The sequence below is a fragment of the Mandrillus leucophaeus genome, unplaced genomic scaffold (assembly GCF_000951045.1).
Source record: "Mandrillus leucophaeus isolate KB7577 unplaced genomic scaffold, Mleu.le_1.0 Scaffold183, whole genome shotgun sequence".
In the NCBI taxonomy this organism is placed as follows: domain Eukaryota; kingdom Metazoa; phylum Chordata; class Mammalia; order Primates; family Cercopithecidae; genus Mandrillus; species Mandrillus leucophaeus.
In genome coordinates this window covers 2,749,298-2,767,214 of record NW_012101843.1, presented here as the reverse complement: position 1 = coordinate 2,767,214, position 17,917 = coordinate 2,749,298, and the positions used below count along the sequence as shown (strand labels likewise).

At 49.2% G+C, this 17,917-nt stretch overlaps 1 protein-coding gene across 1 annotated transcript in view; it reads left to right on the top strand.

Moving 5' to 3' along the window:
- Positions 1–7,795, top strand: part of RBPMS (RNA binding protein with multiple splicing) — a 106,843-nt gene extending 99,048 nt beyond the window's left edge. Inside the window, exons 7-9 of the mRNA XM_011977744.1 lie at positions 4,829–4,959; positions 5,499–5,555; positions 7,575–7,795. Coding sequence (XP_011833134.1) covers positions 4,829–4,959; positions 5,499–5,510 — 143 coding nt within the window. The 3' untranslated portion in view covers positions 5,511–5,555; positions 7,575–7,795. The remainder of the gene's footprint in view (positions 1–4,828; positions 4,960–5,498; positions 5,556–7,574) is intronic.
- Positions 7,796–17,917: the final 10,122 nt, after the last annotated feature.

Genomic DNA, 17,917 nt, shown 5'->3' with positions numbered 1-17,917 from the left:
GCTGTGACTGGGGAGGTGCAGGATGTGGTAGAGCACAGAGAAAGCAGTCTTCTAGACTAGAAGTGCGAGGCCAGGCCCCTCCCCACCCCGGGAAGCGGCGTCTAAGTAGAGCACAGTGAAGAGTTAAGCTGGGTGGAAGGAGTAAGTAACTGATGAGTAAGAGTTAAGCCAGGCAGGAGGAGGGGGAGAAAAGTGCCCCTGGCAGAGGGAGCAGTGTGTGGGAGAGAGGCAGGCATAGTCATGCAATGGAAGTGACTGATCCCAGACCATGAGGGAGAACCAGATGAGAATCAGGGCTGGAGAGGAGGATGAGGGCCAGATCATTTGGGATCTTATAGGCCATTACATGGAGTTCAGACAGTATCCACAGAGCAAGAGGAAATCACAGAAGGGTTTGAAGTGGCATGACTAAATTAAGAGACAGGGTCTTACTGTGTTGCCCTGGGCTGGAAGTGCAGTGGCACAGTCACAGCTCACTGCAACCTCAAATAAGTCCTAGGTTCGAGTGAACTTCCCACCTTAGCCTCCCGAGTAGTTGGAACTAAAGGTATGTACCACCAGGCCTGGCTAATACTTTGTTTTTTTTAAGATACGGGGTCTCGCTAAAGTTGCCCAGGCTTGTCTCAAATCCTGGGCCCAGTCGATCTTCCTCCTCCTGCCTCTGCCTCCCAAAGCACTGGGATTACAGGTGTGAGCCACTGCATGCAGCCAAAATGTGTATTTTTAAAGTTGTCTTGACTTGAGTGTGGAAGCCAGGAGGGCTTTTAGGAGGCCTTTTCAGTAATCCAGTAGTGTTGGTGAAGATCAAGCTGGATCATGAGATAGATTCAGCAGGACCTTGATGAAAGAATGAATGAGAGGGAGAATAGAGTGACCACCAGGTCTGTGGCTTGGGCAGCTGAGTGGAAGGTAGCATCTTACTGAAATCTGGAGCCAACGAGGACAGGTCATTGAGGGAGCATGTTTAGTTTTGGGTATGTCGAGCATGAAGTTGCTGTGGAATATTTCCAAATAGATGTTTTCAGGAGGCAAAAAAGTTCTTTTTTTTTTTGAGACAGAGTCTCACTGTGCCCAGGCTGGAGTGCAGTGGCGCAATCTTGTCTCACTGCAAGCTCCACCTCCCGGGTTCAAGAGATTCTCCTGCCTCAGCCCCCTGAGCAGCTGGGACTACAGGTGCCTGCCACCACACCTGGCTAATTTTTTGTATTTTTGGTAGAGATGGGGTTTCACTGTGTTAGCCAGGATGGTCTCGATCTCCTGATCTTGTGATCTGCCCGCCTCGGCCTCCCAAAGTGCTGGGATTACAGGCATGAGCCACCGCGCCCGGCCTCAAAAAAGTTCTTAAACCTTGTGTTACCAACTAAACTACGAGATATATGGCCATACTTAAGTCCATTAAAGATTCTCCTTGTTCTTCCATCTCTCAGTTGTTTCTGAGAGTCATTCATGTTTCTCTCTCTTTCAATGTGACCGTAGACTGGAAGCTGCACCTTTCTGCATCTGTTTCCTTATCTAAAACGAAAAGGCAGAAGATGATCTTCCCAAGCTCTGTAGGCTTAAACCTTCATCAGACGCTCTGCAGTTCTTTGGTTTCAAAGGGATTACAGGGTGGAGTTGGAAGTTTCTAGTCCTTGTTTTTCAGAATCCAATTTGAGCTCTTCTGGTTGCATATTCTCATGCTAAGAAAAAAAGCCTATTCAGATGTATATTGTGAGCCCTCAACAACATTATCCTCAGAAGGTGCAAAAAAGAAAAGATGTAGCCAGATTGGGGCAATGGGAAAGGATTTGCCCAGCCTCTCAGGAGGGACGGATTAGGCCCAGACAAAAAAGCCCTGGCCTCTTGATCTGCCCTCTTTCTGCTCACTGGGGCCTGGCTCACTCTGGGTGGTCAAGAGCCTCTTTTGTCAAGAGGAATCTCACCCCCTCCCTAAACTCCAATTCATCCCAGTGGGCCTTGGGCAGCAATCTTTGTCTTCTTTTTTCAGCCTTCCATCCTGTAAAGTTTGAGCAGGATGATGGGCAGTGACTCAGGAAGGTGAAACCCATCAGGGCCTTGCCTCCTGCTTCAGTGGGGAGTCCTTGTGAAGGGCTTGCGCTGTGGAAAACCGGTCTCTCTAGCTTTTGTAATTTTCTCAAGCAACGAAAAAGCAAATAAATGCAAAAAGCTCATTCTGCTTTAATACCCACTTCCATCAAAGGGGAGTGTATGTGTGTGTTAGGAGAGTGCTCAGGCTCCTACTGAAAAGTTAGGTGTTTGTAAGGCCTGCTTCAGGTGCGATGCTGACCTGGTCAGGCCATGTATCTTTTGATGTTTATGGTAACTCCACATTCCTTCATGAGGGGAGAAGGGAGACAGATGATAAGATGTATCAAGGGATTTATCAAGTGTAAGTTCACCTTCATCTCTTTTAGACTTCTGCCTTACCACTACTTTACTATTACTCAGCAATTTTGAGTTTAGGGAATTTCAGAGCAAATCCTCTTTTCTGCTGGCCTAGGTTTTGTGCATATGTTAATGGTGAATTGTCTCTAAGCATCAGTAAAGAACTAATGGGAAGTAATGCTTCAGGATAAAAATAGAGAAAGGTCTGAAAATCATAAATTCCAGCAGTCAGGCTGACATTGAAATCTGATTCCAGCTTATCTCTGTTGCTTATCTCTTTAGGATCAGATATCTTAAAGGACATATTCATTTCATTTTTTTTAAGTTTCTAAAGGAAGAACCCACTGATCAGGTGGTTCTCTACCCACCCCACCCCAGTTAGCCAGGACGACAAGGAAGGACCACTGACAGGCTGCAGGCCAAACACGTTCCCCCTGAGGGCTCTGTCATTTGGAATCAGTTGTATGTATCAGTTTTATAGTCTTTATAGCTTTATAGTCTTCCACTATCACAGTGGGAACAGACAAGCATAGGCCACAGATGAGTGTATGAGGATTTAAAAGACTCAGAATGTCTTAAAATAGCCTGGTGGCTAAACAACAATAATAGCTTGGCATTCCTGAGAATGGTTGTTTGTTTAAAATTCAAGGCGTCGGTTCTGGTAGCAGTTAGTTTCCACTAGCTGGGCTCCCACATTAGTTACTCTGGAAATCACAGTCTCATCACAACAGGAAGCACAGGGATCTATTAAGCTCCTCCCAGCCCTTCTGAGGGTGGTCCCTAAGCCTTGGGCTACAGGCACCTACACACCCTAGAACACAGTAGATGTTGTAGACCTGATCATTTTAAGGACTGTAGTGATGTTATTGTTAACCTGACTAAATAATAATAATCAGTCCACTCTTAGGGGCTTATTTCTCCCACCTAGATACACAGGCAGTCTGTCTTTCCATCACCAAGTCCTGAGGAGGTAGCTTTTACTGCCTTGTTGAGAGGAGGGAATCGGTAAGGCTAACCAGCAACAGTATGTTAAATCACATTGTTGGGGTCCCATCATATTTGGAAATGGGTACAAACTGCCCTCTGAACGTATCATTAGCAGTCAGCTCTTGACTCCCTACCATCCTCAGAGAAGCTCGTGCCATGCAAGCTGGGCTGTGGGGAAGCCTCACCTACCCCCTGCCCACCAGATCCACATTCACCCACAGGCTCTGCTACTTTCTGGTTTCTCCGTAGAGCAGTCCCACATCACACCGAGCAAAGCAGTTTTCTGTTGCTAGTCCCCTTTCCGTATTGGAAAGTTTTGGGGGATGGGAAGGATACAGAGACACTGGGCCTGGAATGGCTCCTTAGATGGTGGGAAGGAATAAAGTGACTCTGTTGACCTTGGGTCACATGCACTGTAGACTTAGGGAAAGTCCTGAATGGCAGAGTTACTAATGACTATCAAATCACCTTTTGCTGACTCCCGTGGCAGTCCTGGATAGCGTCCTTGGCATACTTGATTTCAGATTTTGACAGGTGATAAAAGCACATCTTGAGATTGCTGCTTCACAGGGCCCAGATTCCTTGCTATTGACTGATGTTATTTTTGCCTTTCCTGAGAAGCTCCCTCATGTGTTTGCTGTTACTTTTAATGGATTGCTTCCTGATACATAGGAGGCCCAGGCACTTGCCCTTCAATCGGGCCAACTGCAGCCTGACCTGGGTGGAATTGGAGCTGCCTGAGGAACACTTAGACCAGGCGCTTGGCAACATGACTCACTTTTTCCCCCTAAAAGTTAGTCTGTAAAGAGCAACTGGAAATGTTTACATCTTTGTGGAGTGTACTTTTAATTAGGATTCTCAAGGTTTTTCACCTCAATTCTCTGAATTTTTAAGATCTTAAATGCCCTGTGGTCACAGTATTTGGCCCTGTACTTCTGGGGGCTACATGGAAAATGCTTGATGATCATGACTGACTTGTCAATAGTAATTATGCCAATAAACAGAAAAGCCTTCCAGTTCTGGTCTGTTGAGGCCCTGCCGTTAAGCCATTGTTTTCCCAAAGGCTCTGCAGTGGGTTCTCATGGGATATCTTTCATTGGTTCTTTCTCTCCCTTTTCCTCAGAGGGCCACATTTTCTGTTTTGTGCAGGAAATTCCCACTGTTTTGGGTTCCCCAGCTACAGTTGGAAAGACATCAGAGTGTTCAAGGCAGAGTCCAGGCCTGAGATCTCAGCAGGCCAGACAGACAGCAGATGCTTGTTGCTTTTCTTGTTATATTTTTCGTTCCTTGCTTAGCACTTATGGGACCAAAGCCAACAAACAACAGGTTGTGAAAAGAATGAGAGTCATTTGGCTTCTGACATTGACTGGGGCTCGGGGTTTTGGGGTGTTTTGTTTTCTGATTTGAAACTAGCTGTTTGGTAACCACTAACTCTCGCCTTATTCTTTTCTTGCAGATGAGCTCACAGTGCCTGCACTTTACCCCAGTAGCCCTGAAGTGTGGGCCCCGTACCCTCTGTACCCAGCGGAGTTAGCGCCTGCTCTACCTCCTCCTGCTTTCACCTATCCCGCTTCACTGCATGCCCAGGTAATTGATACCCATCGGCCACGACTTCACTCACTCCACCTCCAGTCCTTTCAAACTTGGTTCCCCAGAGCACACCATACAACTAACACCTATCCAGCTAACAGATCCACCTTCAAGAGATTAATGATCCCCTCTAAATCAAGCTGACACTCCTTCAGGACTTACGAGGATCGTCTGACAGCAATGATATCACCCACTGCCTGATGTTTGCCCCAAATGACACCTCTCTCTTCCTTAATGATCTCACCTCATATCGCACATGAGAGACTGGGGCAAGTTTATCCACTTGGCTCCCAGCTAGCTAGAGGGCATCACCGGAGCGTACACGTGTGTGCCTTGTGTGGAAGGGCTACAGAGGAAGGTGTGTGCTAGGAGCAGGGGATATGTGCGTCTGTGCGTGTTTCTGTGTGTTGAGAGTTTTCCACTCTCGTGTACTGTGAGAAGAATCTCTGACCAAAGGGAAAGCTTCCATGGGGGAAGGCTATACTTTCCTAAATATGTTACAAGAAAGATTAAGGGTTCCTTTTCTCCATTTTCAGGAAACCCTGTAGAAAAGGAGGTACAAGATAGTGTCTAAGATGGAATTACAGGTCAAGGTAGAGATCTCTATTCTGACCAGCTTGCTTTCTTAGTTAAAAATAGCCTGATTTTTATAAACAAACTTCCTGTTTCTCCACAAAGGTTACTATCTACATACTAACACTTCCTCTCCCCTTGGAGAAAATACTCTCTTAGCTTTGCTTTTAGCGCAAGTAGTAGTAATCAGTATAAAGATTCACCTTTGGAGATCACTCATTCTTTGGCCTGCAAAGATTGATGACCAGTAACAAATAGAAAGTACGTATGTAGGTTTCATTTATCTTTCTGCATGTGTAATTCAGCCTTTAAGTTTTAAATTTTCAAAAATTATTAGGCTGGACAGGCGGAGTTTTCATTTGCTTGTTTTGCTCAGTGTTTGTTTACAAGGCTGGATGAAATAAACAGCTTCCCAGAAAACTTCCTTCTGACTTAAAACTCTTTTATGTTGTACAGAATTCACTGTCTTGATAAAGACCACCTAGAAGCAGCCCTCAGTGAGGGTTCTTGAAAGTCATGGGGTCAAGATTGTTGTTGGCTGAACATCTTTTAACTCTTTTCGCTGAGTTACCAACACATTGTGCGTGCATTGACGACCCGGCTTCCTGGGCTGCCTTTGGTGCCTGAGCCCCAGTAATGATTGCCCTCTGTGTTGGGAGAAGAAGGGAGAAAGTAGTACAAGTAGTGAAGAAAAAAATGTAGGTGGTGGTGGTGGTGAGAGTACATGGCATAGAAAATAAAGGAGCCAGGATTACTTGTGCCTTTGGCTTCTCCTTTCCTGCTGCTTTTTCTTCCTTTTTCCATGTCAGTGCTTGAGAACCCTCACAACTGGCAGGTAACGGGGTGAGGGGATAAAATGTAAACCTGTAGGTTTCTCTGCTGAGTCATTAGGATCTTTGTAGCAGGCTGCGGATAAATGTGTGGATGACATGGGGCAACTAAGAGCCCCTTTTGCTTGCCACCTCCCACCCCTGCTCTGGATGGTGTCCCCTCTTGCTGGACTGCCGGGTACAGATCAAGTGGCAGTTAAGGCAAATGTTAATAAATACCATGAAACAGTGGTTTGCATAGTCTTCTGAATAGCCGTATCAAGAGTTGACAACGGCCAGAAAGTACTGGGAATGGTGGCTTTTGGATATGACATCTGCCCATTCTTCATTCATGTAATGGGTAAAATCAGAAGTAATTCTGGAGATACGGTATGGTAAGAGAAGGGCCTAAAGAGTCTCAAGAGATTAGAAAGTATATGCCATTGTAAGGAAGGATGGGGAGAGACAGTGCCAAGAGTAGATGGACTCAGCCATTTGACTTAATGGGATGTATTGCCCATGGTGGCACCCTCCCCTGGGAGTTCTTGATCTTGAGACTTTCCCAAACTGGAATCCACTTAGCTCTGCCACATCGGTCCCAGATTTGGTGGGACTCTCATCTGATACCAGTTTTCAACGCCACTTCTTGTTTGGAGTCATTCCCAGTGCAGGCATGGACTCTGTGAACAAATTCCATTATTTAAATTTATTTGTGCAGTATGAGAATCAGAATGAGCTAGTAGAGGCTCTACAGATCAGCTGGTCTGACCCATTTGACAGATGAGGAAACAGGCCTGAGAAGATGGAGGGAGCTACCCACAATCTGAAGTGGCTCTGCCATGACTAGACCCAGGTCACCTGCCTCCCAGGCCTGGCTCTTTCCACTCCAAGGTGCTGGCTCACCACAGACTTATTCTTTAATGGAATTTTGGAAAGGCCTCACTCCAGTGACTCCTTGGATCTTTCTTCTCTAAGTAGATGGGAAGCCTGTAAGAAGAGACTTGGAGGCAAAGCAAAGGGAATCAGCACTTAACCTTCACCCAAAGGGCCCAAGAGAATCTTTATTAACTGGAGGTAGAGCAGACTGGAGCCTTTACGGGGCATCTCCCCATATTGGATAATTCAGTTTTTGTTTTGGAAATCTTATAATGTCTTTGGAGAGGCTTAAATTTTGTTTTTCTTAGCAATGTTATGCTCTATTTTGAGACATGGATTTTTTTTTTCTTCTAGTGTTTCTCTCCTGAGGCAAAGCCCAACACACCTGTCTTTTGTCCACTTCTCCAGCAAATTAGATTTGTCTCTGGGAATGTGTTTGTAACATACCAACCTACTGCAGACCAGCAGAGGGAGCTCCCATGTTGAATTTGTTAGCTATCTTTCCCCCCTTTCGCAAAAACTATTTCTTGACGACCTTTGAGAGATTTCAATAAAAATTTTAATCAGAGCAAAAATGATCTCAAGTAGACTGCAGCGTTTTGTTTTCATGGTGATGCAATGTTGGAGCAAAGGTGTTACTCTCTGACTGAGGTTTTGGGAGAATTGGGCCTGTGACACCAAGTCTATTTTACATAGAAGGACTCAGAACGAGCTTGCTGGAGAGGCCAGGTCCTGGAGCCGAGGTCACACCACTGCTGCTTCTCTCTGCCTGGGCTCCCGGAAGAGCCACCAAGAGCTGCATGTTGGAAGCATCTCATCCACCAGGAGACCTCACTTCAGCAGGGATGCTGCATCTAGCTAGGGGAGCCCTTGTGAAATGTACGGGTGCAGTGTCCAGTCTGCCCACTGGGATCCACAGGAAGGAAGACCAGGAGACAAAGTGTCATTGAAAAGAAGTTGAGTCACATTTCTAGCTCTGCCTCGGCTTCAGCTGTGGTCTGGTACCCGTTCAGATTTCCCATCTCTAAAGTAAGGATACTTATTTGCCATCAGATCCCGTTTTTTAGAAATTATTGGATAAGGTAATAGGACTGAAAGCCTCAGTACTGACTTAATGTTTAGAGATGAAAGAGCGACCTTGTGCAGCAGACGTTGGATTGCTAAGAAGATCGTTAACATTTTTAAAAGTGATCATCCAGTTTACTTTCAAGGTCATTGGTATTTGAAATGTATTAATTAGGAGAGGAAGCTTTCATCTGTTGCTTTCAAAAAGCTTATACACTGAGGAGAGCACACAGCTGTTCTGTCACCTCACATTCACACACTTGCGCTTCTTAGGTTTGAGCTCATGTTTTGCTTTCTGTCTTGTGATGGGGCAGAGAGAAAGTTGGTAAAGTATACTGTCCTTACCACATTCTCAAAACACACCACCATGCACCCTCTACTTCAGGCAGAGTCACAGTGTGCGGCCAGAAGCTTCTGTAGGTAAGTAGGACTGAGAGAGAAAGTCCTGGTTACCTGATTCCTCTTCAGAGGCCTCATTTGTCCAGGGTTAACAGCAGTTCTCTCGGATTTCTAATAGGGCTGCTGTACGGCTTACCTGGACATAAACCAAACGTTTTAAAATTATAACACAGACTGCCTGAGGACAAGGCATGCATGTCCCTTGGGATGGCCCTGTGTGACACACTGGAAAAATTTTAAAGGTTAAACCCAAAATAAATACAGAAGTGGACCATGGGAAGAGAGACATAGGCTAACCAGGAAGGGAACTCAGAGAGGAGTAGATGGGCCTGGGAATAGTGGGCGGACTACCCAAACTGCAGGGCTGTCCCCACCACCCCTGTATCTGAGCATTTGCTCATCAGCAGGGTGGGACTTCTGAAAACTAGATTTTAAGAAAAGCAAATTGTGTGAAGCATCTGCATCACTGTGCCCTGTAGGAAACACTGAGGCCAAAGACACAAGGACTTCCGCTTTGGTGTCAGGTATGTTTTGAATACATAGGGTATTGGGGGGTGACTCGAGGGCAGTGCTGCGTATGGACCTCAGTGTGCACGCGGCTCCTTAGGAGTCTCCCAGCAGCGAGACAGCTGTGGATCCCCTCCAGGTGCATGGGCGGCTCACAGGGCAAGGACTCTGATGGTTTTGGCTTCCACCTCCTGTACAGTGGCCAGTGCTGTAAGGGTCGTTGGTCCCACAGGGAAACCTGTGAACAGAGCCATGTCTGGGGCCCCAGGAAGATGGCTTCAACACCCCACCTGGCAGTCCTGCCTCCCCAAAGTAAGGCAGGAGTCCGGAGATTCCTGGTGCTTGCTTCTGTGAATCTCAGGTCACTTTAGCACTTGACCCCTGACTGCTTGGTCCTTGAGGCCTGGGCTTCCTAAGGTACATACTGTCTACTCCAGAGCTGTGGCTGTGGCTGTGACTGTTCGGAAAACCACGGCTTTGAAGGACTGCAGAGCTTGCCTTTGCGGCTGTTCTGCCCAAGGCCTTCCATTGTTTTCAGACATAAATGAAACTGTTAATCCTCTGACATTTACCTTTCCCTCTCAACCTGCAGCTCTGTGAAGGTCAGACTGTGAGAAGCCACCCCTCTAGCGCTCCGTCTCCTGATAGTGCCAGCCTGGCCTGGTTTCCTGTTTGGTGAGGCTTTCTAGGAGCACCTGGCTTAGCTCTCACAGGAGGAGGGGAGGAGGGGGAGGCCAGGCCTCATGCTCACAGCGCCAGCCTCCTGTGAGAGTGGGCTGGGTCTCCTTTCCTTTCCCAGGCCCTTCCTGGGGCGATTTCTATGCCTGCCTCCTGATGCAGGGCCTGTGCTCTGAGCTGTGCCTTTCAGGAGAGCTCTGCGGGGCTTCATTTCCTTTCTCAGCTCGTGGCAGGAATGTAGGGTCGAAAGGACAGGCTCTGGAACTCCCTGGCCAGACACGAGCTCTGCCATTTACACGCTGTGCGACCTCAGTTGAGCAAATTTCTTAACCTCTCTGGGCTTCAGGAAAAGGGCCAATAATCCTTCACTTAAGAGAGTGCCCGGCATATTAGAAGGGCTTCATAAATGTTTGTTTTAAAGGTAGCCCTTCCCAGGGATCTTTTAAGGGGCACTTGAATTTTCAGTAAGGAGAAGGAAGCCCAGACTAAGCCTTAGCTACCCACAAGGCAGTGACAGTTAAGACAGGATGGTCAGCACATGTGGATGACGCCAACGGGGGCTGCAGAGGCCTCACAGCTGGAGCCAAATGGAAGACTGGAAAGCATGAAGGAATGACGGGAGTAAGATGAGGCATTGCAGTGGGAGCGCCACCCACAGCACCGACTGACAGCACCTGCCCTGCTCCTGGCAGTGTGATCTCCACAGCTTTTGCCAGCACTGGGAGAGCTTATCCCCAAGAGGGGCCTCCCCAAACCAGGCCGGACACGGCCACCAGCCCACCCTTCTGACAGGAAATACATCCGGGGTGGAGGGGGCTGGGCAGCTGAAACCCCAGAGACGGAATGGCCCTTGCCCTCGCAAGTTACTTTACACAAACCCGCTGTCCCTGACCTTTCCAGCTGTGGCCTTATCTCACTTTCCTATCGGAGAAACTGGAGAAAGAACCACAGGTCACCCAGCCCATTCCTCCCTGGACTTTCTGGCACTTTCTTCCCACAGTCCTTTTGCTAGGATTCTCCTCAGCCTCATTTCCAGGCAAATTGAGTTACATCTTGTACTTGGGGAGATTGTTCTCTTCACAGTTCTGCCATGAAAGCCGAGAATCCACCCCCGTCCAGGCAGATGCTCTCTCCCTGGCGACCCTCTCCGCCTCTTCCCTCATTTGCAGTGAGACAGACATCAGCATTTTGTCCTCCAAAAGCATCCATCCAGGGTGTTAGGGAGAGGTGTGCTTTTGTCCAGAGCTGCTGCAACTGAGGCCCAGGCCTCTTCATGTTGGGCAGTTTTAGAAGGAAATGCTGTTCAGAAACCAGAGTCAGTCCCCTAGTATATGGCTGTGTGACTTTGGCCAGGGTCACTCACCCCAAGGAGACTTCCCTAGAAATCACAGTATTAATCAGGATGGGCAGAACATCTCAACATGGGCCTCCTCCTGACTGCGGGCAGCATTGCTCTCCATTACTCCAGTACTCTCCATTACTCCAGTACTCTCCATTTGGTACACTGTTTTCCAGGTTTCTAGGTGGGTTCCATGTTGTCCTTTGCGGAAGGTTAACCTCCCCAGATCCTGCACACCTTCTCCCCTGTCCTTATTAGCAGTAAGAGCCCAACCCTGAGTCCCAACAAGTTGCACCTGGAAGTGCCGTCTGCACTCGGCTGTTCCCTGGGATTAACAGCCGTGTGGCCCAACTGTCACAGTCAGGTGTTGCTGAGGGCCTGGCACCTAACTGGGACTCAGTTTTTTAAATCAAACCAGATTTTAATGACAGTTTCTATCCACTCTACTAAATTTGGGATCCTAGGCAAGTTGGTTTTAACTGCACTGAGACTTAGTTTCATCATCTATAAATGGGAAGAATGATCATCTCCATGGGTTTATTTTGCAGGAAACAGTAACATGTTTGGCTTAAAGTCATAGTTATGATTAAAATAGCTCTTCCAATGCCTTCCATTTGTCAGGATTTGATCTGGTGTGGCCCAGAGGCTCCTGAGCCCTCCCTGTAAGCTTGAGGAGCACTTAGGACACAGGGACTCCTGACCAGGACCCCGATAAGAGAAACCTAAGGGCTCGGGCTGTTTACTTTGGTAAAGAAGAGAAGCACTGGAGCCAGGGCGAGAATGGTCCGTGGCTGTGGCGTATACCGAGACGAGGCTCTCTGGTTGGGTCAGCTGGCTGTGTACCCAAGGTTTTTGTCTTCCTTCTGTAGGCATAGGTACCTGGATGCCATCCGGAAAGTATGTGAACTCTAACTGCTTTGGAAACAAAACCAGGGCTGCAGAGAAACTTTGGAATTATAAAATGTAGCCTTCATAAAAGGGGAAAGTGAACTTTTCTGTGAAGAAAACCAATTGTGACAGTAGGGGAAAAGGAAAATCAACTCCAAATGGAATCATGTTTTATTCAGGATTTGTGCTGCCGGTGGGGAAGGCCAGACCCAGCGACAGGATGGGAAAGTGGGGCGCCCCAACTTCAAGCTTTGTGCGTTCTGCCACGAAGTTCTATGCGCTTCACTGAGCTCAGCTCCTGGGGACCTCTAATGGCCCTTGATAGCAAACATAGTTAAAAATTAACAGACTGACAGAATTAAATATGGATGACAAGCAACCACTGTGGACTTAATCTGACACAGGGTGTTACACGCTTGGGTGCCTTTAACCCAAGTGGCATCTCGAGTGAACTTCTGAGATGTCTGGGCACATTTCACATGCCTGTTTGGAAGCAGAGCCTAGCTTGTGCTTAGGACAGACAGGAAAAGAGTCTAAGAGCCCAGGAGAGAAAATTCTCCCTGGAGGCTTCTGTTTAATTAAACCCGGCTTTGATCGGGCTTACCAGGATGTACTCAGAGTCCTAGGACCTTGTCCTTGTGGTCTAGACCTTGTCCCTGCCTGGGCTCGGACCTCAGTAGCACCTGCCATCATGACTGGAAGATCCTGCAAGGGCACAGGCCAGCGGGGAGCATGGCCGCCTCCAGCCAGGACTTTGTTGCTCACCTCTTTCCAGCTGTTGAGGCAGGTGAGATGGCAGCCTTAGCCAAGGACCAAGTCATATAAATCTTGACATTCTGCCTAGATCATAGCGACTTAATTGCCCTAGGCCAGGAGTATTAGGTGCCAGACAGGTAGTGAAGAATGTTGATGGCATTTTCATGCCTCTGAGTCTGCTGAGAAAGAGTATAGGCTGCCGATTCTGGGGGGCTGGGAGAGGAGGAGTGGTTCCTTTACAGGAGGGCCTGATTTCATGCAGCAGTGAAATTCCTAAAAAGTGTTCTTCCAGTTTTGGTGAGTGCTTTACTAGAAATAGAGGTGAGGGTTGCTATTTAAAAGAATCTTGCAGTCAGTGCTGTGAGGTAAGGAAGACAATCTTTTTGTATTGCACATCATCCCTCCAGCCTGGTCGATGAGTTTGGAGTTTGTTGGACCAGCTTACGCTGGGCTTGGTGGCCTCTCTTCGCCTGGCATCCTCTGACAGAGCTTGCCGTCACGGCCTAACGTGCTTTATTTGGTGGTGCCACCCAAAAGTGGGTCCTGAGGTCTGGAGTGGGCGGGGCGGAGTTGATGGCAGTTAGTCACTGTGTGAGTGGTTCCCTGCAGTTGCTCCGTGTTGGGAACGAGCCCTCCAGGGGATTTCAGGGCTCCATTCCGGGGAGAGTCATGGAAACCTGCCTGAGAATATCCATGCCTTCAAAACATTAACCCATTAGTTTGAGATAACATTCCTGTCGTGTACATAAAACAACTTCTTCAAGCTACTGTGGGTTTTGTTTTGTTTTGTTTTGTCTTTTGTTGAGATGGAGTCTCGCTCTGTTGCCAGGCTAGAGTGCAGTGGCGCGATCTCAGCTCACTGCAACCTCCACCTCCCAGGTTCATGCAGTCCTCTTGCCCCAGCCTCCTGAGTAGCTGGGACTACAGGCAAGCACCACCGCGCCCAGCTAATTTTTTGTATTTTTAGTAGAGACAGGTTTTCACCATGTTAGCCAGGATGGTCTCTATCTCTTGACCTCATGATCTACCCGCCTCGGCCTCCGAAAGTACTGGGTTTATAGGTGTGAGCCACTGCACCCTGCCCAAGCTACTGTCATTAACTATTTTGTTCAAAGAGGGATGGCTGACTTCTGAATGTGGTGCAGGGGACACCTGCATTCAGGTACAGCACCTGCGCAGGGGAAGGTAAGAGAAAATCTTTAGCTGCTCCATGTGAGTGAGACATCAGAGCACTAGCGGGTTTGGCGGTCTATCTTCCGGCTCAAAGCATGCAAATGGCACAGCCCAGCCTCTTAGATCCGCCAAATGCTACCACTGCAGGGGGCCTTCCAGACAAGCATTTCTCGACACCCACAGGGATGCACAGCTGTTCCATAATCCAGAGATCCTGCAGTTGGATAAACTTGGGCAGCACAGGTCTAGATCAAGTCAAACAGGTTTCTTTACGGAACTTCTCGGAGCCCTTACTGTGCCGATATGTATCAAGAAACTGCTGAAGGGACCAAACTGTGCATTTCTCTCTAATGTCCTCGACATAGAGCATTTCTAGACCAATGTTCGTCCAGCCATACTTTTCGAAAGTTTTAAGAGCAGCATCTGTCAGACTTGAGCATGTGCCTGGCGATCACCTGGGGGGCTGGTTACAGTGCGGTTTACGGAGGCCCCTCCCAGAGTTTTGGCATTTCTGACAAGTTCCCAGGTGATGCCGATGGTCCAGGAACCTGAGAACCACTGTCTGGGTTTACCCCTTCATTCCCCAGAGAAGAAAACAGTCAAACCAGAGAGTGGTTACTTTCAGTAGTGACTATTAATTGAGCCAGTCACCTGCTAAGCACTTCCTGTGACTTCTTCTAAGGGCAGGTATGATAGTGGGATTCAGCCCCTAGAAAGGGGACAGTGCAGTGGAAATCATTACTGTAGTGTTTTACCCTGTGCCAGTCACTCACCACTGCAGAAGGGCTGGTGCTTCAGGCAGGGCATCCTCCCGAGACTAGTCAAGGTCTTCCTGTCCTTGGCATCAGTATTAGGAACATAAATTCTGTCTGTATTTAATCCTCTGGCCTTTCATTTTCTCATCTATAAATGGGAAAGGATGGAAATTATTTTTATGGGTGGCTGCCGCTTTCTCTAGCATTCCATTTGATTTTTACTCTGAGCTGCTGCTTTTCCTGGGTGTCTTGGTGCTCTCCTGTTGTCCAGTCCGTCATCGTGCTAAGTGTTGGAGACTTACAGTGTTAGCCATGCGGGGGCACTGCATTTTCAGAGCATTCCTGAAGAGTGATGGTAGAATCCCAAACAGTGTGACCCTGGGTAGTGAACTCTAACATAGGAACAACTGTTACTACTATTGTTAAATTCTAGTGGAGAAGATTCCCAGGGTCGTCCATGTTGCCTTAGATGTCACAGGCCATGTGAAGTGCTTAGCGCAGTCTCTGGCACAGACCAAGTATCAGGGTCAGTTTGGTTAAGTATATTGTGTTAAAAGTTTCTCACAGGGTCTTGAGAAGCCCCTGGAATTGTGTGCAAGACTGAGTGTGCACATTTGAGAGAACTATGGGGGAAGAGAGAAAGGGTGTGTGTGTGTGTACACATACGTTTTCTGCACATGGCATGAAGAAATGTCAGGGGCCACTGCCTTGCATGGAAGGCCAGCCCTACATTATTCTAATGAGGAGCCCTAAACTAGCCTGCTGAACTATTTGGAGAGGACCTTGACGCACGCAGTCTGGAGGGAACTGTAGGTTTTCCCCTGTTAAGCACTGTAAAGGAGCCCTTATGGGATGGGCAGGAGTAACCTGGGGCCAAAAGCCGAGCAGAACAAGCAGCCCGAATGGGGCTAAGAGAGAACCCTCTCATTACCCCCACACAGTGATTAGCGCAGAGGAGCTTGTTCCCCCTACCCGGGCCGGCTGCCCAAACTCTGCTGTGCACCATGAGCCCTGCCGCTCTCCCTGGCTGCAGTGCAGGAACCTGGATGAGCCGCTCAGACTTGGCCTGGGGGGCACTGCCCTCTGCTGGAAGCTGGGCGCAGCGCAGCCTCTCAGGCTGGAAGACGAGGCGGCCTTGGGTGTCTGTGGATGCGGTGAGAAGAGCCCCCCACTTGGCAAGCACGTAGTGTCCTAGCCTGAGACACAAGAGCAATGAATTCAGGGGTCTCTGTGTGTCCGCCACCCGCCACCACATCCACTCTGAGGAGCAGCCACCTATTGCATCGCTGGCGTCCTCACTCCTCAGCTGAGCACAGCCACCCCGGACCCCACAGCTCGGAACCCGCCTTCGTATCACTCTGGAGTGCGCCTCGACCAGGCTGACTAGAGCCTGATGATGGGCTGCACGCTCGTCCCCAACCCCGCAGGCACCTGTGCGAGTGAGAACGTGAGGGCTGTGTGCGAGAGCTGGTCAGAGAGGCTGGGGCCGGGCTTCCTTCTCGCAGTCACCTGCACCGAAAGCAGAACCATGCCATCCACTGTGCGACTCTCCTCCCTGGGCAGCCCTCCCCTTCCTGTGTCTCCTGTGAAACACCGTTGTGTCTTGGCCTCGTCGGGGCTCAGTGCCCCAACCCACACCCAGGCCGCACCAGTCACACCACTGCGCTCCACACTGACCCAGTGCACACAGACCCATCACCCTCTACTGTGTGTTTAGGTGTCCAGCCCCCACCTGCCATGGGGGCTCTGTGTCCCCGCCCCATCCTTTCCCACCTGTCTCAGGAAGGCATCTCCAGCTCTGCTCTTTGCTTAGTGAGCAAGTGGATTCAGATGCACCAGGCCGTGAGCCATGGGTAGGTATGAGTTCTTTCTTCTCCCCACCTCTGCTCTCCTTCTCCTTCCCTGGACTCTTCTGTCCCCCTCCCTGCCCGTCCCTACCTCACTCCCATCTTCCCCACTATTGTCCTCCTTTTGTTCTGAACACACTTCTAATTTCCCAGAGGAGTGTGTTCTCCAGCCTCCCTGCATGGGAATTTTCTGACCCTTGTCCCTGTAATTGCAATGAGTGCTGGGAGTGACCCCGGCCCTGCCTTAAATGAGCTTTGGTACCAGCTGGTGGCCCTGAGGACAGCAACTTTGCCTTTCCCCGATACCGGGGAGCCTGCTCGTGCTGGTCATCTGATCTCTGGCCATATCTGCCATGGTCGCCAGAGGAGACCCAATGCACAGGCGGCCTGAGGGAGTCGTGCAGGCAGAAGCTCCATCGTGTCCTAAGCCTGCATTTCCAGACTCAGTGAGGCCAGCGAGGAAAGAACCGCTCATGAGGAGGCCCGTGGGGAAGAGACTCCCAGGCCTTCTTGTGCTCGGACCAGGGGCAAGGTCAGGGTGCTGTTGAATTTCTCTAGGACCCAATTTCTAGACATCCCTGCTTTTAGAATCAAGTTCAGGGATCTCAGGGGACCTCATCCTGGATTCTGACCCCACTGGGCCCTGTGACCCAGGTCATTGAGAATCCCCAGACCTCAGTTGGTGTCCACACCTGTAAAACAAGATGAGGCAGGAGCTTTCCACCAGTCCCTTCAGAGCCCAGCGTTGTGCAGCGCTGCTTCCCAGACCCCCCTGCACCTCCCTTTCGGCCAGAATGGCTCCTGCTTCATCGTTAAGCTTTGGAGATCTGAGTAAGTCCTCCTCTGCCACCCTGCAGGAGGGCACTGCCTCACCTGGCCCTGCAGGCCTCGCCTTCTCCACTCCAGCCGTGCTTGTGGGCCGCTCATGGTGGTCATGGGGAGACCGTGCCGCCTCCGTGTGAAAGGAAGAGCGGTGACAGGCGGGCGTCTCCTTCCTGTGTCTGAAACTGACATGGCCAGTGATGGATGCCGTTAAGAACTAAGTGCGCTTGCCCTTTTGGTTTTTGTTTTGTTCCGTTTTTTTTGAGACGAAATCTTGCTCTGTTCCCAAACTGGAGTGCAGTGGCACGATCTCAGCTCACCGCAACCTCTGCCCTCCGGGTTCAAGCGATTCTCCTGCCTCAGCATCCCAAGTAGTTGGGATTACAGGCATGCGCCACCACGCCCAGCTAATTTTGTATTTTTAGTAGAGATGGGGATTCTCCATGTTGATTGGGCTGGTCTCGAACT